Source organism: Acomys russatus, chromosome 26 (assembly GCF_903995435.1).
Source record: "Acomys russatus chromosome 26, mAcoRus1.1, whole genome shotgun sequence".
Lineage (NCBI taxonomy): Eukaryota > Metazoa > Chordata > Mammalia > Rodentia > Muridae > Acomys > Acomys russatus.
Genome location: NC_067162.1, coordinates 20,234,469 through 20,257,608, shown reverse-complemented (window position 1 = coordinate 20,257,608; position 23,140 = coordinate 20,234,469). Strand labels below are relative to the sequence as shown.

The 23,140-nt window shown below is 48.9% G+C and overlaps 2 protein-coding genes across 5 annotated transcripts in view; both read right to left on the bottom strand.

Annotated features, from left to right (window-relative positions):
* Positions 1–23,140, bottom strand: part of LOC127209474 (metallothionein-2) — a 36,238-nt gene that overhangs the window by 8,955 nt on the left and 4,143 nt on the right. Inside the window, exons 1-3 of one of the 4 annotated variants that reach the window (XM_051169122.1) lie at positions 18,064–18,221; positions 17,435–17,500; positions 16,986–17,164 (exon numbers count right to left, since the gene is read on the bottom strand). The exons of 2 other annotated variants lie outside the window; for them this stretch is intronic. In XM_051169122.1, coding sequence (XP_051025079.1) covers positions 17,073–17,164; positions 17,435–17,500; positions 18,064–18,091 — 186 coding nt within the window. In that variant the 5' untranslated portion in view covers positions 18,092–18,221 and the 3' untranslated portion in view covers positions 16,986–17,072. Of the gene's footprint in view, positions 1–16,978; positions 17,165–17,434; positions 17,501–18,063; positions 18,222–23,140 lie in introns of those variants that run through there. One more of the 4 variants, XM_051169126.1, reaches the window with a different exon arrangement.
* LOC127209473 (metallothionein-1-like) lies at positions 1,821–3,040 on the bottom strand. Its single transcript, XM_051169121.1, has 3 exons — positions 2,885–3,040; positions 2,291–2,356; positions 1,821–2,021 (listed from the first exon to the last, which is right to left on the bottom strand). Exons 1-3 carry the CDS (start codon positions 2,910–2,912, stop codon positions 1,930–1,932), a joined length of 186 nt encoding a protein of 61 aa, XP_051025078.1. The 5' UTR covers positions 2,913–3,040; the 3' UTR covers positions 1,821–1,929.

The following is a 23,140-nucleotide window of genomic DNA, read 5'->3' as shown; positions in this document are numbered from 1 at the left end:
ACATTTCTTGGCCAAGTAACTACATTATTTCCTTTGTTGTTATTGTTTTAAGAGGTATTTGTTGTTGTTTGACTGGTTTATAGCTGTTTGGGTTTTTTGTTTTGTTTTGTTTTTTGTTTGTTTTTGAGACAGGGTTTCTCTGTGTAACAGTCCTGGTTGTCCCTCAACTCGATTTCTTGACCAGGTTGGTTTGGAACTCATAGAAATTCTCCTGCCTCTGATTCCTGAATGCTGGGATTAAAGACCGGTGCCACCACTGGCCAACACAGTGTTTGTGTATTTGGAGACAGGGTTTCTCTGTGTAGCCTTGGCTGTCCTGGACTTGCTTTGTAGGCCTGGAACTCACAGAGATCCACCTGCCTCTGCCTCCCAAGTGCTGGGATTAAAGGCTTGTGCCACCATGCCTGACTCAAAAAAATACTATTTTTAAGAAAGAGAAATCCTGCTATTTTAAGCCTAGCCTGGTAGCACAGGCCTTTAATCTCAGTACTAGGGAGGCCGAGGAAGGAGGATCCTTGCGAGGTCCAGGCCACCCTGGACTACAAAGAAATTAAACAATGTAGGGGTTAGTGCCTATGCGTGTTGCTGCTCAAGTCCTAGGCTCACTTGAGTGGTGAGCCAATGTTGAGCTGAGACTGGGGGAGAGTGTTGGATCCCCAGGTTTTGATGGCCGTTTATGCAAACAGAAATGAAGCAAGTTATAAGTTTACCAAAAGAACATGTCTCAGAAAGTAAAACGCACAGTGATAGATTCCCAATGAGGATCTCCGGCCTCCGAGTTCACCACAAACACATGGTGTGCCCACATGCACACATCCAAAGAAAAAACAAACTACTGAGAGGCTCTGAGGATCCAACATCTGGGAGCTGTGTGTTCCCATCTTGACCACCTTTCTTCTGAGATAAGGTCACATGTAGCCCAGGCTGCCCTTAAACTTAGTACCTAGACTGACCTGGGATTCCTGATCCTCCTACTGCTGCTTCTCAAAGGCTGTGATTACTGGCGTGAACCACACCTGACTCTGGATCGCTTTAAAATGGACTGGTGGCAAACTTGGTCCTGTCATCTCAGCTCCCCGGGAAGCTGAGACAGGAGAATCAAGAATTCAAGGCCAGCCGGGCGTGGTGGCCCACGCCTTTAATCCCAGCACTCGGGAGGCAGAGGCAGGCGGATCGCTGTGAGTTCAAGGCCAGCCTGGTCTACAAAGTGAGTCCAGGATGGCCAAGGCTACACAGAGAAACCCTGTCTCAAAAAACAAAAAACAAAACAAAACAAAACAAAAAAGAATTCAAGGCCAGTCTGGGCTGCAGAGTCAGTTCTAGGCCAACCTAAGCCATTTGGTGAGCTCTGGAGCCCAAACAGCCAACAAAGTCCCCAAACACATCTCTCCACCTACACAGGGCTGGACTACACAGCTCAGTTCCTGCCTAGCAGGCAAGTAAGCACGGTAGTAATCTGCATACCCCCTCCATATACCCAACAATCCAATGAGCTGAAAATTGGAATAGACAGAGAAGGTAAATAAAGGACTGGGATGTATTGTGGTGTGAGGATGGGGCAGTAGGCATCTGCCCCCTCTACCATACACTGACCTGACATGGCACGTGGCTGCTGTCTTTCAGATGAGGGAGAGCATGAGGTAACTTGGCTTTTCCCAAACACACTCCCCCTCCTTGGGGGCCAGAGAGGGGGAGGTAAAGGCACTAGTTGAGTCCAGAACCAAATCACTGTACTATCAAGTCAAATTGTCACCCTAGTTTCTTTTTTTTAAATCACACACAACCAAAACCAGAGTTAGAACCAAACTGGCTTTTATTATTCACATACTTAGTAGAAAACGGGGTTTAGGGGAAAGGGTGGCGCTGTATGAAAAACTCTGGCGTGGTCCAGCACTACTATTTACAAGTGGGAGCAGCAGTGTCCTCACATCAGGCACAGCAGGTGCACTTGTCTGAAGAGCCCTTGCAGACACAGCCCTGGGCACACTTGGAGCAGCCCACAGGGCAGCAGGAGCAGCAGCCTGGAAAGGAAGGGAGAGCAAGAGGTCAGAGCAGGCTTCCTCTACCTGTCACCCAGGCCTGGCTGAGCTTCTTGCCCCCCTCAGAGAAGCATCTGGCTTTGAATTCTCGCTGCCCTGAGACAGTACCATGGCCCTGGGAGCTGCAGTGCAACATTACAGGATGGGAGAAAGGGTGGAATAGCCCCAGAGAGCAAAGGGCCTTTCTCAGAGGCAGCTCTGGAGGTGCTCCCTGTCCAGCCTCAGCCACCACCCCAGGGATCCCCACTCACTCTTCTTGCAGGAGGTGCACTTGCAGTTCTTGCAGGCACAGGAGCTGGAGCAGCTGCAGGAGCTGCCTGTGGGGGAGAAAGAAGACAGCAGGCAGTAAGAAATGCAGGGTTGCAGCAGTGGCCAACACCATGAGCCCAGCCCAGTTCACTAACTCCTGAGCAGAACTCCAGGTAGGTAGCCTCACTTCTCCTCTCACAGGGTAGGTTATGGCTTGTGTCTTTGACTTTCAAAACACAAAGGTCCTTCCCCTCCCTGTTCCGGCAATTCATAGAAAAGCTTATTAATTCCTGGGACCCCACACAGATGTTCCTCTCACCTGGCTGAGCAGAATTAGACATTTGTGGGCCTGCATACTACTAACAACGACAGCCGTTCCGACAATACTAACTAACAATACTCCAAGAGTGTGGGGAGTGCAGAGACACAAGAGTAGTTGAAGGTGCTTCCAAGAGGAGAAGCTAGAAAGAACTAGAATGAATCTCCAGCTAAGTTGCCCATTCTCCCCAAGCCTCTAGAACGCATCCTCTGAACTGTGGGAATAAGCTCTGTGGTCCCAACTGCGTTTTCTGAAGACCCAGAACCGGGTGTCTTACCGGCGGAGCAGGAGCAGTTGGGGTCCATTCCGAGATCTGGTGACGTTGGAGCTACGGAGCAAGAATGAGGACAGGGGGCAGTCAGGCTCCTGGAAGTTGTGGCGATGCCTAGCGCGTGGCCAGCCCTTTTTTATAGTCCTGGTGCTGTCCGGGCGCAAAAGGGTTTGCACTCAGGAGGCGATCGCTGTCCCGCTGGAGTCCCCTAGTGCCCTGAGTCCTTGGCGGAGCGGAGTGCACACTTCCGGCCGGGTGCAGAGCTCCCTCTGGCGCCAAATGTACACAGCGTCACCGCCCCATTTGGCTCCGCTCCTAGCGGAGGAAGGTCTGTGTGATGTTGGGTACGTCATGTTCCTGTAGTGTTTTCCCGGAGATTACAGCCCACTACTGCTCCAGTGCATTATGAGAACTCACCTGAGGCCCCCCCCCCAGCTGTCTCCCTAAATCCACCCATAGCGCTGTGTCTTCAGCTTCTTTCCCGGAGTTCCTGGGCAGCGCCTAGCACAGCTCAGGTCTCTCAATCAAAGCTAGCAGAAATAATGGAGACAGTTTTGGTTTGTTTGTTTGTTTTTTGTTTTTTATAAAGACTAGCCTTGATCAAAGTGGGGCAGCTGGTGTGAACAGGGAGAAGTGATGGGGGTCTCTGCTTTAGGGGGAATTTAAGAGCAGGAGAGCAGTCCATTCTGAGAGGATAGGGACAGGCGCCTTCTCCCTGAGGGCAACCAGGTGTTTGTTAAGCAGGAAGAGTCAGAAGGCAGTGTTCACCTGGCAGCCACCACCCCAATACCTCCCCGGCCAAGCCCCAGTCCTAAAGAATAAGCATATTGCCAGGGTGGTGGGGCATGCCTTTAACCTGAGCACTTTGGAAGCTTAGGCAGGCAAATGGATATGAGTTTGAGGACAGCCTGCTCTACAAAGCAAGTCCAGGACAGGACAGCCAAGGCTACACAGAGAAACCCTGTCTCGAAAAACAAAAAATAAAAAGCATACTTACCACAAGGCCTGTGTCTCCAGGCTCTGACTACTTGCTGGATGGTACCACACCGGAATCAAATCCTACACTATTCTCGGTCAACTACTACATTATTTTGTTTATTTATTTATTTTGGTGGGTTTTTGTTTGTTTGTTTGGCTTTGGTTTTGGTTTGTTTTAGACAGGGTTTCTCACATCAACAGTCTTTGCTGACCTGATCCTTACCTCAAAGACCAGGCTGGCTTCAAACTGACAGAAATCTACCTGCTTCTGCCTGCAGAGTGCTGGAATTAAAGACCTGTGCCTGTCTCCCTAAACCCCTCTGCCCTGCTGTGTCTCCAGCTTCTCCTTTCCTGGAGTTCCTGGGCAGCCCCCAGCCCAGCCCAGGTCTCTGGATGGAAGCTGGCAGAAGCAATGGAGAAAGCTTTGTTTATGAGCTTTCCTGGTCCTTATTGTCTGTCCTTGTCCCATCATGATCCTGGGTTGGGACCCTTCCTCCTGGACAAAGCAAACAAGGCCAACACATTTCATCTTAACACATCCATTCTCTGTTCCTGAAGGGAAGTCTAGGCACGTTGTTCAGGGCAGGGGCGTCACACTCTATCCAGGTTGTTGGGTTTAAAAACTGGGAATACACTTCCTCCAGTGGGACAGTTTTAGGTGGACCATGGACTACATAAGATAAAAGCAACAGAGGCAGCTCTTTGTATTTTCAATGTTCCTGATTTCGAGGAACATTAGCCTCTGCTGTCAGGCCCAGTCTAATTGCAACCAGGCAATTTGCTCAGCATCACAGACCTGGAGAACTGTGTTGGGTTTGGAATCCCAGAACCTGGCTTTGTTCTTTTTTTTTTTTTTTTTGGTTTTTCGAGACAGGGTTTCTCTGTGTAGCCTTGGCCATCATGGACTCGCTTTGTAGACCAGGCTGGCCTCGAACTCACAGCGATCCGCCTGCCTCTGCCTCCCGAGTGCTGGGATTAAAGGTGTGCGCCACCACGCCCGGCTTCTGACTTTTTTTTTTTTTTTTTGGTTTTTCGAGACAGGGTTTCTCTGTGTAGCCTTGGCCATCTTGGACTCACTTTGTAGACCAGGCTGGCCTCGAACTCACAGCGATCCGCCTGCCTCTGCCTCGCGAGTGCTGGGATTAAAGGCGTGCGCCACCACGCCCGGCTCCGGCTTCTGACTTTGTTCTTGATGGACTTCCCTTTAAAGAGTATTTTGGCCAGGTGTGGTAGTGCAGGCCTTTAATCCCAGGACTCAGGAGGCTGAGGCAGATGGATCTCTATGAGTTCAAGGTCAACCTAGTCTATAAAGTGAGTCTGAGATAGGCAAGGCTACACAAAGAAACCCTGTCTCCAAAAACCAAAACCAACCAAAAAAACAAGTAACCAAATAAAAAACAGAAAGAAAAAAAGAGTGTTTTTCATAGAGACAGCTGAAATCTTGTTTTTTGTTTTTTCAAGACAGGGTTTCCCTGTGTAGCCTTGGCTGTTCTAGACTCACTTTGTAGACCAGGCTGGCCTCGAATTTACAGTGATCCACCTGCCTCTGCCTCCTGAGTGCTGGGATTAAAGGTGTGTGCCACCCCGCCTGGCCAGCTGAAATTTTATACAACAGAACTCCCCTAGCTGCACTATGGATAGAGACAAAGGCAGAATTTTATGGTTGTTTTGAGATATGGTTTTGTATATACTCCAATGTGCCCTTGAACTACAGATGCTCCTGACCTCCAAGGGTTAAGATTACAGGCATACATTATCATGCCTAGCTGACAAGAACAATTTATGAGGCCGGGCGTGGTGGTACATGCCTTTAATCCCAGAACTCAGGAAGCAGATGCAGGCAGATCGCTGTGAGTTTAAGGCCAGCCTGGTCTACAAAGCGAATCTAGGACAGCCAGGGCTACACAGGGGAACTCTGTCTCAAAAAACCAAAAAAAAAAGAAAGAAAGAAAGAAAAAGAACAATTTATCAGTGAAATACATATATGTCTCTGTGTGTATATACTTATATTTACCCATTTTTCCAGCTACATTCTGTATCAGGAATAAAGAATTTGCTTAAATATAATTAAATATAACTAACATAAACACACTTACACGTAGAGGAATTTTAATTGCAGAATACAGCAGCTCTGGCAAGGGATCACATCCAAAGAACTTCCAGGTCTGTGTGGTACAGCTGGGATACTGACTGGTCTTCAATGCCAGGAGACAGAAGCAAGCAGATCTCTTGAGTTTAAGGCCACCCTGATAGAGAGCATGTTTCAGGTAAAGAAAAACTTGGATCCAGGTGTGGTGGTACAGGCCTTTAATCCCAGCACTCAGGAGACAGAGGCTTGCAGATCTCTGAGCTCTAGTCAGGACTGTTCAGGCAGTTCAATTGAGTCAATGAGTTGAGAGGCAGGGCAGTGGAGCTGAACTTGTGGCAGTTCAGCCCCTGAAATTCAGAGGCTGTTTTACTAGGATAGTTTTACAGAGACAAGTTGAAGAGAGAAGATGATAGACACAGGTAAAGACAGAATGACAGGGGATGTAAAGGAGCCAGAAGATTAGAACGTATTGCCAAAGTATGAGAGGCCAGGCAGTACGAGGTCCAGAAAGAAGCCAGATCGAACCAGTCATTTGGGGGAAGAGTTTGAGGCAAAACAGCTGAGTTGAACCAGTTCAGAAAGAACAAAAAATGGTCATCTTATTCAGCAGTAAGCCTGAGTCTAAAAACATACTAGGCCTAGATTAGATTGTATGGAGGAAGAAGCTTCTAGTATAGGCTTAAGTTAACAGACAGAGACAATAAGCCTTCATATGCCTTTTTTTTTTTTTTTCTCAAGACAGGGTTTCTCTGTGTTAGCCTTGGCTATCCTGGACTCGCTTTGTAGACCAGGCTGTCCTCAAACTCACAGCGATCCACCTGGCTCTGCCTCCTGAGTCCTGGGATTAAAGGTGTGTGCCACCATGCCTGGCTATGACTTTTTAATCAGAAAACTAAAAGTTACATTTACATTTAGATATATTCCTGAAAATCTGAATTGTTGCATTGCACAATATGGCACTGTGACTATAGAAACGGCAGGCATGATTCTGTATGTGTCATAACATTTGCTCATGACTTTATTTCCCATCCTAGCAAGGGTCACAGAAATTTTGGCAGGACTGAATGAGTCTTTGGAGGCTGAGTCACATGAGCATGTGCTAGATGATCATGACACAGATATACTGCTAATCATACCAGATCTGGCATCTGGCATTTACAAATGCATAGATATCTAATCTCCTGTGTATAATTATAAAAAAAAGTAAAAGCTAATATGACGGTGAACTTGCGTCTCTTTTTTTTTCTGTAAGCATAGTCTGAACACATAGCCCAGGAGGCAGATTGATGTAGAGTACTTTTTATGCTTCTGAGGCCTGGCTGTCCTAGACTCACTTTTTAGACAAGGCCAGCCTCGAATTCACAGAGATCCCCTTGTCTGTGCCTCCCCAGCACTGGGATTAAAGGCATACATCAAGATGCCAGGTTCACTTAAGTTATCTTTAAGTTTAAATATTCAAAACAATTTGGGGAGAGAAATGGGAATCATTATGCATTTGGAGGGATGAGTGTTGTTTAGTATGCAGGAAGCCCCAGGTCTAATCCCCAACATATATACCCACAGTGTGATCGGCCATTTCTGTGGCTGATGCATCCTGCCCACTACTTTCCAGATGTGATAAAAGCCCAGAGCAGGTACCTGACTAGCCCAAGTCAAGCCTTGGCAGCTTCATGTCAAAGCCCCTGCCAACCCCTTATTCCAATGCACACAGACACGCTCAGTTAATCAAGTCGATGCTTCTATTGTCAGTTACATGCTTTATAGAAAGGTGTGGAGACCAGGACAGGGATGTAACAAAAAGACTAGGTTTGTACACAGTGTTCTATTTACAGGCAGTTGTGAGGACACCTGGACTTCAGGCACAGCAGCTGCACTTGTCAGCAGCCTCTTTGCAGATGCAGCCCTGGGAGCACTTGGCACAGCCCACAGGGCAGCAGGAGCAGCAGCCTGTGGGAGAAGAGTTGACCATGAGAGAGAAACCCAGTCAGAGGCACCCCACCTAGATGCTCCCGGGAAGGTGGGGCAGGTTAGGGACCCCAGGGCAGTGAAGGGAGAAAGGTAGGGAAGCTCCAACTCACTTTTCTTGCAGGAGGTGCATTTGCACTCTTTGCATTTGCAGGAGCCAGCACAGGAGCAGGGACCATCTTGGAAAAGAAGGCAGTGAGTGCGACCCTGGCAAACAGAAACACAAGAGTACAAATCCCCCACCCAGTTTTGGAGAGCCATTTTCTCAAGTATTTCTTGTGTGTGTGTGTGTGTGTGTGTGTGTGTGTGTGTGTGTGTGTGTGTGTGTGTGTCTGTGTCTCTCTCCCTCCCCAACACCCCTCCCTTTCTCTGTCTCTGCCTCTCTCTGTGTGTGCATGTATCCAGACCTCACCAGGAAGGGGTGGGGCGGGGAGGGGGGTGTGTTACACTAAAAGTGACTAAAGAAAGGGGCCCACAGCAGCATGTCTGGATCTCCCAGAAACTCGAATTGCTGAGACCTGTCAGCAGTCCCCTTATGTGTGGCACAAGGAGTTGGGGTCCATGGAAGTGGTGACTGAAGACCAATTAGACAATAGTCCTGTTGAGGGCTAGGAGGGCAGGAAGGACTTAGGAGGAATGCAGAAGTTCTGCCCAGGTGGGAGACTGTACACGCTCCACTCTCCGACCCCCGCTGCCTGCTCGGGTCCTACTTCTTGCACAAAAGATGGTATCTGCAAACTCCACGCACCCCGCCCCTGATCGTCCTTCTGCAAGCTTTCCTCTTCCTGCACCTGGGACCCAGACCGCATTAGCTCGCGGCTTGAGCCACACCCCTTTCCTCACAGCACTAGGACTGAGCACACCGGGCTGAGTGCAAAGGGTCTGCGCTCGGTTGGCGGGCCAGTTCTCAGAAGTCCGCACACCTGGACTTTACCCCACCAAAGATCCCCAGGGGCCGAGTGCAGACCGTGTGCAGAGCAACAGTTCCCCCCTCCCACCTGCCCAGTTTACCTCAGGGAGCACAAAACCTGTGCTTGCCTTGTGGTGAAAGCAGAGCTTGGAGACCCTGAATAGGAAAACTAAGTTGGAAGTGTGAACTGGTTCCAAAACCCAGTCCTAAGCCAATACTTAGTCACTGCTGGGGACCTTCCCACCGCTTACGTTATGTTAGGGATCTCATACTTCCATACAATGAGGTGGGGACTATTCAGTATTTTAAAAGTAGAAGAGTAGAGACGGAGACACCTTTTTTTTTTTTTTTTTAAGATTTATTGATTTATTATTATGTATCCAGTGTTTCACCTGCATGTACACCTGCACACCTGAAGAAGGCATCAGATCTTATTATAGATGGTTGTGAGCCACCATGTGGTTGCTGAGAATTGAACTCAGGAACTCTGGAAGAGCAGCCAGTGCTCTTAACCTCTGAGCCATCTCTCCTTGCCCCGAGACTCCTTCTTGAGGTCACTTTCTCAAGATGAGTGTAGGGTTTGAATCCGCTGAGGCGCCAACCAGCACCTAGCCAGAGACCAGAAAGACACAAGACTTGTGCTAAGTAGGCTGTCTTTGGGGTGTGGTTGGGGCAGCCAGTGTGAACGCTGAAAAGTGATAGGGGTCTCTGCAGGGGGTGGAATTTAAGAACAGGAAAGCAATCTATTCAGGGAGGATATGGTCTAGGGCCTCCTGCCTGAGGGCGGGCGACCTGGTGTTTACTAGGGAGGAAGGGTCAGAGGGTGGGACTCAATCTAGCTGCCCCTCTACTCCTGGGATTAAGCATATTAGCACAAGGCCACAGTGGAGGTGAACCTTACACATATCTTGGGCATGTGACTGCTTTATTTCCTCTGTGGTTATTGTTTTTTGAGGTTTTCTGTTCTTGTTGTCTGGTTGGTTGTTAGGTTTTTGTTTCCTTCAGGAGGGGCAGTGGTTTTTGTTTTGTTTTCTTTTTTTTTTTTTTTTTGGGAGGGGGGCAGGGGAGAGGGGAGGAGAGAGGCAAGGTTTCTTTGTGTAACAAACAGTCCTGGATGTCCAAAATTTGCTTCCTTGATCAGACTGACACAGAAATTCTCCTACCTCTGCCTCCTAAATGCAGAGATTAAAGGCCTGTGCCACTAAACCTAGTTTAAAACGTCGTGTTTAAACCAGGTTATGAAAAAACAAAAAAACCCCCAAAAAACCAGGTTATGGTGGTGCAAGCTTTTAATCCCAGCACACGGGAAGCAAAGGCAAGTAAATTACTGTAAGTTCTAGGCCAGCCAGGCCTACAAAGTCCAGGACAGCCAAGATAACACAAAAGAAACAAACAAAAAGCCCAACCCAAACCAACCAACCAAACAAAACAACCAACCAACCAAAGGGGAGTTGTTAGGTTTAAGATTCCATAAACTAAATACTGTAGGGCATTAGGGCCTATGAGTGTTGCTACTCAAGCCTGGGGCTCACCTGAGTTTGAATCCCTAGCACCTACATAATAAATCAGAAGTGCTGGTCCATGTGTGTACCTGGAATGTTGAGCAAGAATAGGGGAAAGTGTTGGATCCCCAGGTTTTGATGGCCATTTATGCTAACAGAAATAAAGCAACTTATCAGTTTACCAAAGTATGCTGTCTTAGAAAGTGAAATGGAGCCGGGCGGTGGTGGTTCATGCCTTTAATCCCAGTACTCCAGAGGCAGATGCAGACAGGTCGCTGTGAATTAGAGGCCAGCCTGGTCTACAAAGTGAGTCCAGGACAGCCAAGGATACACAGAGAAACCCTGTCTCGAAAAACAAAACAAAACAAACAGAACAAAACAAAGCAAAAAAAGAAAAAGAAAAAAGAAATAAAAGAGATAAAAGATTCACAGTGCCAATCTTCTGCCTCTTAGTTCACCACACACACATAGATGTGCCTACATATACACATTTAAAGAAAAAACAAACCATTGAGAACCTTGGATGATCCAACATCTGGAAGTTGGGAATCCCAGTCTTGTCAATACCTTTCTTCTGAGATAAGGTCATATGTAGCCCAAGCTGCCCTTAAACTTAGTACCTAGACTGACCTAGAATTCCTGATCCAACTGCTGATGCTTCTCAAAGGCTGTGATTCCTGGCATGAGCCACACCTGACTCTGGATCACTTTAAAATGGCCTGGTGGCAAACTCGGTCCTGTAATCCTAGCTCCCTGGGAAGCTGAGGCAGGAGAATCAAGAATTCAAGGCCAGTCTGGGCTGCAGAGTGAGTTCTAGGCCAGCCTAAGCAACTTGGTGAGCTATGGTGCCCAAACAGCCAACAAAGGCCCCTTAACTCATCTTTCTACCAAAAAAGGACTATAGCTCAGTGTTATAGTCCCAGCCTAGCAAGCCTATGGTAATCTCTGTACCCCCTCCAAATACCCCACAATCTCAGGAGCTGAGGCTGGAATAGACAGAGAAGGTAAATAAAGGACTGGGATGTATTGTGCTGTGAGGATGGAGCAGTAGGCATCTGCCCCCTCTACCACACTCAAACCTGACCTGCCACATGGCTGCTGTCTTCCAGATGAGGGAGAGCATGAGGTAACTTGGCTTTTCCCGAACACAATCCCCCTTCTTGGGGGCCAGAGAGGGGAGCTAAAGGCACTAGTTGAGTCCAGAACCAAATCACTGTACTATCAAGTCAAATTGTCACCCTAGTTTCTTTTTTTTTAAATCACACACAACCAAAACCAGAGTTAGAACCAAACTGGCTTTTATTATTCACATACTTAGTAGAAAACGGGGTTTAGGGGAAAGGGTGGCGCTGTATGAAAAACTCTGGCGTGGTCCAGCACTACTATTTACAAGTGGGAGCAGCAGTGTCCTCACATCAGGCACAGCAGGTGCACTTGTCTGAAGAGCCCTTGCAGACACAGCCCTGGGCACACTTGGAGCAGCCCACAGGGCAGCAGGAGCAGCAGCCTGAAAAGGAAGGAAGAGCAAGAGGTCAGAGCAGGCTTCCTCTACTTGTCACCCAGGCCTGGCTGAGCTTCTTGCCCCCCTCAGAGAAGCATCTGGCTTTGAATTCTCTCTGCCCTGAGACAGTACCATGGCCCTGGGAGCTGTAGCACAACATTACAGGATGGGAGAAAGGGTGGAATGGCCCCAGAGAGCAAAGGGCCTTTCTCAGAGGCAGCTCTGGAGGTGCTCCCTGTCCAGCCTCAGCCACCACCCCAGGGATCCCTACTCACTCTTCTTGCAGGAGGTGCACTTGCAGTTCTTGCAGGCACAGGAGCTGGAGCAGCTGCAGGAACTACCTGTGGGGGAGAAAGAAGACAGCAGGCAGTAAGAAATGCAGGGTTGCAGCAGTGGCCAACACCATGAGCCCAGCCCAGTTCACTAACTCCTGAGCAGAACTCCAGGTAGGTAGCCTCACTTCTCTTCTCACAGGGTAGGGTATGGCTTGTGTCTTTGGCTTTCAAAACACAAAGGTCCTTCCCCTCTCTGTTCAGGCAATTCATAAAAAAGCTTATTAATGCCTGGTGCTCAACTTTGTCCCCACTACTTGTTTGATTAGGAATGGAACCAGACATTCGTGAGCCTAAAATACTAGTTTGAATTGCGACAGAGGAGCCTTTTGGACGATACTAATTAATATTTCATAGTAGGTGAAGGAGATTGCAAGAGAGACCCCTAAAAGAAGTAGAACGAATCTCCAATAAAGGTGCCCATTCTCCCCAGACTTCAAGAGTACATCCTCCACAACTTTGCAGTCTCGACTGGGCTTTCTAGATCAAGACTCAGGTTTCTTACCGGCGGAGCAGGAGCAGTTGGGGTCCATTCCGAGGTCTGGTGACGCTGGAGCTGTAGAGCAAGGTGCTGGCAGGCAGTCAGGCCGCTGTAGGTCTGGGTGATGCCTAGCGGGCCGGCTGCCCTCTTTATAGTCGTGGGACCCGTCCGAGCGCAAAAGGTTTTGCACTCAGCAGGCGGTTGCTCCAGCCCGCGCTGGGTTACGTGCCCCGCCTCCCCCTTACAGAGCTGAGCGCAGCCTCCAGCCCGGGTGCAGAATTCCCTCTGGAACTGTGTGCACAGAGGGACCGCCCCTTTGGCCTTGCTGGCGCGGGAAGGGACATGTATGGCTTGTGGTGCTTCATTTCCCCATAGTACTTTCCCAGAGATTACAGTTCTTTACTGCTCAGGCGCATTACAAGAATTCACTGACCCCTCCCCCACCCACTCCCACTGCCTTGGTCCAACTGTCTCCCTAAAGCCATCCAGTGTGCTGTGTGTGTCCTCAGTTCTTTCCCTGAGTTCCTGGGCAGCCTGAAGTCCAGACCAGGCTTCTGGATCAAAGCTAGCCAAAGTGAGGGAGACAGTTTTGTACAAAGTTTAGCCTTCATCACGAACTTTCCTGGTCCTTATTGTCTGTCTCTGTCCCATTACCATCCATGCTTGGGACCCTTCCTCCTGGAGGCAGCCAACAAGGCCCACACATCTCATCTCTACACATCCATTCTCTGTTCCTGAAGGAAAGTCTAGGCTCGTTGTCCAGGGCAGGGGGTCACACTCTTTAACCCATGTGTTCTGTCCAGGCTGTTGGTTTGAAAAACTGAGGATACCCTCCCTCCTGTGGGATGGTGTTAGGTGGTACCAGGACTGCATAAGATGAAAGCAACAGAGGCAGCTATTTATTCTTTCAATGTTCCTGATTTTGAGGAACATTAGCCTCTGCTGTCAGCCCCTGTTTAACTAAGTTCAAGGAGTTTGGTCAGCATCACAAACTTGGGGAGGAGGTCTCTTTTTTTAAAAAAAAATATTTTTTGATCTGGGCGTAGTCACAGCGCTTAGCCGGCAGAGGTAGGCGGACCGGTGTTAGTTTGAAGCCAGCCTGGTCTACAAAGTGAGTCCTGGACAGCCAAGGATACGCAGAGAAATGCTGTCTCAAAAACAAAACACACACACATGCACACACACACACACACACACTCACACGCGCTTTCACTTTACGCCTGGATCTTAGTCCCCTTCCTCCTCTACCCTTGGTTCCATCCCTCCCACCCTCCTCTTTTTTGTTTTGTTTTGGTTTTTTGAGACAGGGTTTCTCTGTGTAGCCTTGGACTCACTTTTGTAGACCAGGCCTTGAACTCACAGTGATCCACCTGCCTCTGCCTCCCAAGTGCTGGGACTAAAGCCCTGAGCCACCACCACCAGCACCAGCAGCAGCAGCAGCAGCACCACCACCACCACCACCGTGCTCCAGCCTCCCCTTTCTATCCTCTCTCCTTTTCTCCTGAGAAAAGCGGAGTCCGAACCCCCAAGCTACCCCAAGTACCAAGTGTCATCAGGACCAAGCTCCTTCTGAGCCATCTCTCCAGGCTTCCACTTAAGTCATGTTTAGCCCTAAATATCCAAATGAATTTGGACAGAGAAACCAGAATCTTTATGCCCTTGTGGATAGGATTGCAATTCATTATGGCATGTGGTTTAGTATTCAGAAAGCCCCAGGTCTAATCCCTAGTGTACACAGGCACAGCTGGATTGCAACATCTCTGTGACTGGTGCATCCTCATGCCCACTACTTTCCAGATGATAAAAGCCCAGAGCAGGTACCTGACTAGCCCAAGTCAAGCCTTGGCAGCTCCATGTCAAAGCCCCTACCAGCCCCTTATTCCAATACACACAGACACGCTGAGTTAATCAAGTCGACACTTCTATTGTCAGTTACATGCTTTATAGAAAGGTGTGGAGACCAGGACAGGGATGTAACAAAAAGACTAGGTTTGTACACAGTGTTCTATTTACAGGCAGTTGTGAGGACACCTGGACTTCAGGCACAGCAGCTGCACTTGTCAGCAGCCTCTTTGCAGATGCAGCCCTGGGAGCACTTGGCACAGCCCACAGGGCAGCAGGAGCAGCAGCCTGTGGGAGAAGAGTTGACCATGAGAGAGAAACCCAGTCAGAGGCACCCCACCTGGATGCTCCCGGGAAGGTGGGGCGGGCTAGGGACCCCAGGGCAGTGAAGGGAGAAAGGTAGGGAAGCTCCAACTCACTTTTCTTGCAGGAGGTGCATTTGCACTCTTTGCATTTGCAGGAGCCAGCACAGGAGCAGGGACCACGTGGGAAAAGAAAGCAGTGAGCAGGACTCTGGCGAAAGAGAACACAAGAGTACAAATCCCCCACGCAGTTCGGGAGAGCCATTTTGTCAAGTATTTCTTTGTGTGTGTGTGTGTCCAGACCTCATCAGGAAGACACGGGGGTGGGAGTGGGGCATATTACGCTAAAAGTGACTAAAGAAAGGGGCCCACAACAGCATGTCTGTCTCTCCCAGAAATTCGAATTGCTGAGACCTGTCAGCAGTCCCCTTATGTGTGGCACAAGGAGTTGGGGTCCATGGAAGTGGTGACTGAAGACCAATTAGACAATAGTCCTGTTGAGGGCTAGGAGGGCAGGAAGGACTTAGGAGGAATGCAGAAGTTCTGCCCAGGTGGGAGACTGTACACGCTCCACTCTCCGACCCCCGCTGCCTGCTCGGGTCCTACTTCTTGCACAAAAGATGGTATCTGCAAACTCCACGCACCCCGCCCCTGATCGTCCTTCTGCAAGCTTTCCTCTTCCTGCACCTGGGACCCAGACCGCATTAGCCCGCGGCTTGAGCCACACCCCTTTCCTCACAGCACTAGGGCTGAGCACACCTGGCTGAGTGCAAAGGGTCTGCGCTCGGTTGGCGGGCCAGTTCTCAGAAGCCGGCACACTTGGACTTTACCCCACCGAAGATCCCCAGGGGCCGAGTGCAGACCGCGTGCAGAGCAAGTTTCCGCGCCTTCTCCCCCCCCCCCCCCCCCCCCCCCCCCGGCCTGCCCCGTTTACCCCAGCGAGCACAAAACTTATGCTCCTCCTGTGGTGAAAGAGGGGCTGAATAGGAAAACTAAGTTGAAAGTGTGAACTGGTTCCAAAACCCAGTCCTAAGCCAATAGTCACTGCTGGGGACCTTCCCACCGCGTACATTATGTTAGGGATCTCATACTTCCATACAATGAGGTGGGGACTGTTCAATATTTTAAAAGTAGAAGAGTAGAGACGGAGACTCCTTCTTGAGGTCACTTTCTCAAGATGAGTGTAGGGTTCGAATCCGCTGACGTGCCAACCAGTACCTAGCCAGAGACTAGAGACCAGAAAGACACAAGAGCTGTGCTAAGTAGGCTTGTCTTTGGGGTGTGGTTGGGGCAGCGAGTGTGAACACGGAAAAGTGATAGGGGTCTCTGCAGGGGATGGAATTCTAGAGCGGGAGAGCAGTCTATTCTGGGAGGATATGGACCAAGGGCTTCCTGCCCAAGGGCGACCAGGTGTTTACTAGGGAGGAAGTGTCAGAGGGTAGGGTTCAATCTAGCTGCCTCTCTGCGACTGAGATTAAACATGCTTAGCACAAGACCACAGGGTATTTGTTCTTGTTGTTTGGTTGGTTGTTAGGTTTTTGTTTCCTTTCGGAGGGGCAGTGGTTTTTGGTTTTTGAGTTGGTTTTTTTTGCTTTTGTTTGTTTTTGAGACAGGGTTTCTCTGTGTAACAAACAGTCCTGGATATCCCGAACTTGCTTCCTTGATCAGAATGATCACAGTAATTCTCCTGCCTCTGCCTCCAGATTGCAGGGATGAAAGGCCTATGCCACTGAAGCTAGTTGAAACTAGGTTATGGTGGTACAAGCTTTTAATCCCAGCACACGGGAGGCAAAGGTAGGTAAATTACTGAGTGCTAGGCCAGCCTGGCCTACAAAGTCCAGGACAGCCAAGATAACACAAAAGAAACAAACAAAAAGCCCAACCCAAATCAAACAAACAAACAAAACAACCAGCAACCAAAGGGGAGAAGATGTTAGGTTTAAGATTCACAGAAACTAGCCAGGCGTGGTGGCGCACGCTTTTAATCCCAGCACTTGGGAGGCAGAGGCAGGTGGATCACTGTGAGTTCGAGGCCAGCCTGGTCTACAAAGTGAGTCTAGGACAGCCAAAGCTACACAGAGAAACCCTGTACTGTACTATCAAGTCACCCTGCTACCCCAGTTTCTTCTTTTTTAAAATCACACAAAGAACACCAGAGTTAGAACCAAACTGGCTTTTATTATTCACATACTTAGTAGAAAACGGGGTTTAGGGAAAAGGGTGGCGAAGTATGAAAAACTCTGGCGTGGTCCAGCACTACTATTTACAAGTGGGAGCAGCAGTGTCCTCACATCAGGCACAGCAGGTGCACTTGTCTGAAGAGCCCTTGCAGACACAGCCCTGGGCACACTTGGAGCAGCCCACAGGGCAGCAGGAGCAGCAGCCTGGAAAGGAAGGGAGAGCAAAAGGTCAGAGCAGGCTTCCTCTACCTGTCACCCAGGCCTGGCTGAGCTTCTTGCCCCCCTCAGAGAAGCATCTGGCTTTGAATTCTCGCTGCCCTGAGACAGTACCATGGCCCTGGGAGCTGCAGTGCAACATTACAGGATGGGAGAAAGGGTGGAAATAGCCCCAGAGAGCAAAGGGCCTTTTTCAGAGGCAGCTCTGGAGGTGCTCCCTGTCCAGCCTCAGCCACCACCCCAGGGATCCCCACTCACTCTTCTTGCAGGAGGTGCACTTGCAGTTCTTGCAGGCACAGGAGCTGGAGCAGCTGCAGGAGCTGCCTGTAGGGGAGAAAGAAGACAGCAGGCAGTAAGAAATGCAAGATTACAGCAGTGGAAAACACCATGAGCCCAGTTTGTTTCATTAAATCTTGAGCAGAACTCCAGGTAGCTAGCCTCACTTCTCTTCTTACAGGGTAGAGAAAGGACTAGGTCTTTGATTCCCAAGACACAAAGGTCCCTCACCTCTCCTAATTCAGGAAATTCATTTAAAAAGCTTATTAATTCCTGGGACCCCACACAGATGTTCCTCTCACCTGGCTGATAAGAAATTAGGCATTAGCGTGCCTGAATACTACCTCCAACCCCCCTGCCGCGCCCCCCCCCCCCCCCCCGCCAAAAAAAAGAGCAACAGCAGCAGCAGCAGGAAAAAAGGCGTTCGGACAACACTAATTAATAGTCCAAGATTAGATGACGTTACTCGTAAAAGGGGACGCTAGAGAGAACTGGAATGAACGGCAGCTAAAGATTCCTCCTAAGCCTCTAGAATGCATCCTCTGCACTGTGGGATAAGCTCTGTGGTCTCAACTGGACATCTTTTGAAGACCAAGAGCTGGGCATCTTACCGGTGGCGCAGGAGCAGTTGGGGTCCATTCCGAGATCTGGTGCAGCTGGAGCTACGGAGCAAGGAAGGAGACAACAGGAAGTCAGACTCTCAGAAGTTGTAATGACGCCTAGCACATGGCCTGCACTCTTTATATTCCGGGGGGACCTGGCCGGGTGCAAAACGTTTTGCACCCAGCAGGCAATCACTCTGTCCCGCCTTGAGTCTTGTGCCTCGTGTCCTTGGTTGAGCCGAGCGCACCTTTCGGGCCGGGTGCAGAGCTCCCTCTGGCGCTAGTGAGCGCAGCGGGACCGCCCAATTTGGCGCCACTGTCTAAGGAAGGTGGACTGTGTGACTTGTGGTACAGCATGTTCCTGTAGTGCTTTCCGGGAGATTACAGTCTACTACTGCTGAGTGCATTACGAGAACTCACCCCTGGGCCCCTGTCTCCCTAAACGCACCCACAGCGCTGTGGCTGGAAACGTTTTTCTCCCCGAATTCCTAGGCAGCCCCCAGCCCAGCCCAGGTCCCTGGATCTAAGCTAGCAGAAATAATGGAGACGGGTTTTGTTGTTGTTGTTGTTGTTTGTTTGTTTTAAAGACTATTCTTGATCATGGAGGGGCAGCCAGAATAAACAGGGAGAAGTGATGGCGTCTCTGCTGGAGGGGGATTTCTAGAGCAGGAGAGCTGGCTATTCTGGGAGGATGTGGATTAGTGCCTTCTCCCTGGGAGCAACCAGGAGTTTGTTAAGCAGGAAGGGTCAGATGGTAGTGTTCGCCCCATCATCCCCTCTCCACCTCCCCATCTCACCTCCCCCCTCCCCCCTCGGGCTAAAGACTAAGCATATTGCCGGGGGCGGGTTGGGAGTGGTGGAGTGGGGGCACACCTTTAACCTGGAGCATTCAGGAAGCAGAGGGAGGCAGATGGATTTGAGTTTGAGGCCAGCCTAGTCTACAAAGCAAGTCCAGGCCAGGCCAGCCTAGGCTACACAGAGAAACCCTGTCTCGAAAACAAAACAAAACAAAACAAAAACAAACAAAAAGGGGGGGGGGGACTGGAGAGATGGCTCAATGGTTAAGAGCACTGTCTGTTCTTCCAAAGGACCCAGGTTCAATCCCCAGCACCTGCATGACAGCTCACAACTGTCTGTAATAAAAATAGAATAAAATTAATAAGTTAAAAAAAAAAAAAAAAAAGGATACATAGCACAGGGTCTGTGTCTTTCTGGTCTCCAGGCTCTGAATGTTTGCTAGCTGGTGCCTCTTGGGAATCGAATCCTACACTCATCCTGGCCCATGACTACTTTATTTTATTTATTTCTTTATTTTGGTGGTTGGTTGTATTTTTGTCTTTTTTATTGTTTGTTTATTTGTTTTGGTTTTGGTTTGTTTTAGACAGTCTTTGCTGACCTGATCCTTACCTCAAAGACCAGGCTGGCCTCAAATTGACAGAGATCTATCTGCCCTTGCCTCCTGAGTGCTGTGATTAAAGGCCTACCTACACCTGTCTCCCTAAACCCCTCTGCCCTGCTGTGTCTCCAGCTTCTCCTTTCCTGGAGTTCCTGGGCAGCCCCCAGCCCAGGTCTCTGAATGGAAGCTGGCAGAAGCAATGGAGAAAGCTTTGTTTATGAGCTTTCCTGGTCCTTATTGTCTGTCCTTGTCCCATCATGGTCCTGGATTGGGACCCTTCCTCCTGGACAAAGCAAACAAGGCCAACACATCTCATCTTAACACACCCATTCTCTGTTCCTAAGGGAAGTCTAGGATTGTCCCGGGCTGGGGGGTCACACACCTTAACCCATCTGCTCTACCCAGGCTGTTGGTTTTTGGTTTTGGTTTTGGTTTTGTTTCCTGAGACAGGGTTTCTCTGTGTAGCCCTGGCTGTCCCGAACTCGCTTTGTAGACCAGGTTGGCCTCGAACTCACAGCGATCCATCTGCCTCTGCCTTTCAAGTGCTAGGATTAAAGGCGTGCACCACCACCACCCAGCTTAGGCTGTTGGTTTTTAAAACTGCAAATGCGCTCCCTCTTGTGGGATGGACAGTTTTACCTGGACTAGGGACTACATAAGATAAAAGCAATAGAGGCAGCTATTTATTTTTTCAATGTTCCTGATTTTGAGGAGCATTAGCCTCTGCTGTCAGCTCCAGTCTAATTGCAACCAGGCAATTTGGTCAGCATTGCAGACCTGGGGAACTGCCTGGCTTTCTTCTTAATGGATTTCTCTTTAAAGAGTGTTCTTGATAGAGCCTGTCTTGTCTCTGGTAAGGCCTTAACATTTCTTACAGCTGAAATCATATACAGGAGCACTCCCCTAGCTCCGCTATGAGCAGAGACAAAGGCAGGATTTTTTTTGTGGTTGTTTTGAGATATGATTTTGTATATACCCCAAAGTGGCCTTGAACTACAGATGCTCCTGCCCTTCAAGGGCTAAGATTACAGGCATACAGTATCATGCCTAGCTGATGAGGGCAATTTATGAGTGAGATACACGTATGTCCATGTGTGTGTATATTCTATCATATACCCATTTTTTTTCTAGCTACCTTCTATATCTGGAATAAGATTGACGGTTAAGTTTAGTAAAGAGTTAGCTTAAATATAATTAACTATAACTAAATAAACACATTTAAATGTAGAGGGATTTTGATTGCAGAACATGGCTGCTCTGGTAAGGGTTCACATCCAAAGACCTTCTAGGTCTGTGTGATCCAGCTGGAATACAGACTTGCCCTTAATCCTAGGAGACAGAGCCAAGCAGGTCTCCCAGTTCTAGGCAAGCCTGGTATTGAGCAAGCTTCAGGTAAAGAAAAACTTAGGTCCGGGCATGAATGGTGGTACAGGCTTTAATCCTAGCATTCAGGAGACAGAGGCTTGCACGTCTTTGAGTTCTGGTCAGTGCTGTTCAGGAAGTTCAGCTGAGTCAATGAGTTGAGAGGCAGAGCAGTGGAGCTGAGCTTGTGGTAGTTCAGCCCCTGGAATTCAGAGGCTGTTTTACAGAGACAGGTTGAAGAGAGAAGATGATAGACACAGGTGAAGACAGAATGAACCAGAGAAGGAGAAGGAGCCAGATGATTAGAACATATTGCCAACTTTGGAATAGGTCAAGCCGGGCAATTCAGCCAGAGACCAAAAGAGAAGCCACATTGAATCGGTCATCTTGGAGAGGATTTTGAGACAGAACAGCTGAGTTGATCCAGCAAGCCAGAGAACTACATTGGGAGCAGAAATTCTGGACTGAGACTGGCTCTTTAATCTTAGCTCTCAGAAGGGAACTAAGTGACTAAGGGTGGTCCCAGCATTCAGTTCTATGGGCTCCTATTATACCCGCCTCCACTTGGCACATAGGAGTCTTTATTATGATATTTATCTATTTGTCTGTCTGTTTATCATCTATCTATCTATCTATCTATCTATCTATTCTATAACTATCAGCTTTGTCAGGAGACAATGAGGAAAATCTCTGAGGTTACGTTCTTACTAACCTGAGACCAGCATCACCTAACCCCAGGACAAGGCTGAAAGGCTGGAGTCAGTAAGGGCACACAGGGACAGATGAGCCCCGATTCCCAACCTGTGCACCCCAGGAAGGAGAGTCCTTGAGCATCAGGTCTCTGCGTGGTTGCCTGCGTGTTCTTTGGGACTCAGTTAACCATTGAAAGATGAAAGATAAATCTCTTATAAAGAATGGAGGGAGCTGGCCACTGGCCTGCTTCTGCCTGAAGCTCCCATGCAAGAAGAAGCAGAAGCCACCAGTAAGGAGAGTAAGCCAGCTGAGGGCTGAAGACAGAGGCAAGAGACACAGCAATTGCCAGGCCAGTCCCACTCAGGGCACATTGACTTGGGACTTCCTTGCTCTTGACATGTGAAGTGTTTGTCTTGGTTCCTTGATCTGGGAGAGGCATTGTCCTCTGCTTTCACTTTAGCCCGGGCAACTAAGATGATTGTGTGAAGCCTGGAGCCATGAACGTAATACCAACTGGACTGACTGTGGTTTTTGTTGTTGTTATTGTGCTGTTTTAAAGAGTTCCTGTAAAAAGTAAAAAAAAAAAAAAAAAAGTTCCTGTAAATTCTCCCGCAATGAAACTCACTATTTCACAGTGTTCATTCTTTGAGCCTTGATTCCTCATATTTGGCTCAGGAATTAAAGTATCATTTTCTTTAAAGCACTGTCTTCCGGGATTTCTGTCTGTTTGCTTATTTGAGACAGAGTCTCACATTGTAAGCTGTTCTCAAAGGTGAAGCTGCCCTTGGACTCCTGATCCACCTCCTGACTGGGGGTTTCAGAGGTCTGATTTTACCCAGACAGTGCACAGAGTATGGATGGGGGTGGGGAGCTCAGTTTAGCAGCCCCTACTTCATGAATGACAGGGAAACAGAGCATTAGTGCAGGAGGGAGAGGGTGGTGGACATGAGAGCCTGTGTCTCTGGCTGCCTCTCATGTGCCACCCTCGTTCCTGGAACTTGACCAGGGTACCTCCCTGTGTCTCACAGCCAACACTGGAGTGGTTGTCAGCTTGCTAATTCCTGCAGTTTCTTTGTAGTTCTGGGTCCTCCCTAGAGAGGAGCCTAAGGAGGGAGCTTTGAAGAAAGGATTAACATGGAGTGCTTTGCCCTCTTTTTCTGGTCCTCATTCTTGTCTCGGTCCTTCAGCTGCACTTCAGTGCACACAAACACGGTTCACACAGGTTTGCTTTTCCCTCCATTTTCCAGGCTTGAGAGCATGTGTGATCAACTTTTGTGTCCTCCTATACATGACATTCTTCTGTGGGTGCCCACAGACTGATCTGGCACACTCACTGCAGGATCATACTTCTGAAATTGGGCATGCTTCTGTCTCAGGAAGAATCGGTTTAGGTTATATGTCCAGATAAGAAGACAAGTAACGTGGCTATTTTCCTTTCAACATTCCTGCTGCATGCTGCATATCACGAATGCAAGTCCTCTTTTTTTTTTTTTTTTTTTTTTTGAGACAGGGTTTCTCTGTGTAGCCTTGACTGTCCTGGACTCACTTTTGTAGACCAGGCTGACCTTGAACTCACAGTGATCCACCTGCCTCTGCCTCCCGAGTGCTGGGATTAAAGGCGTGCGCCACCCCGCC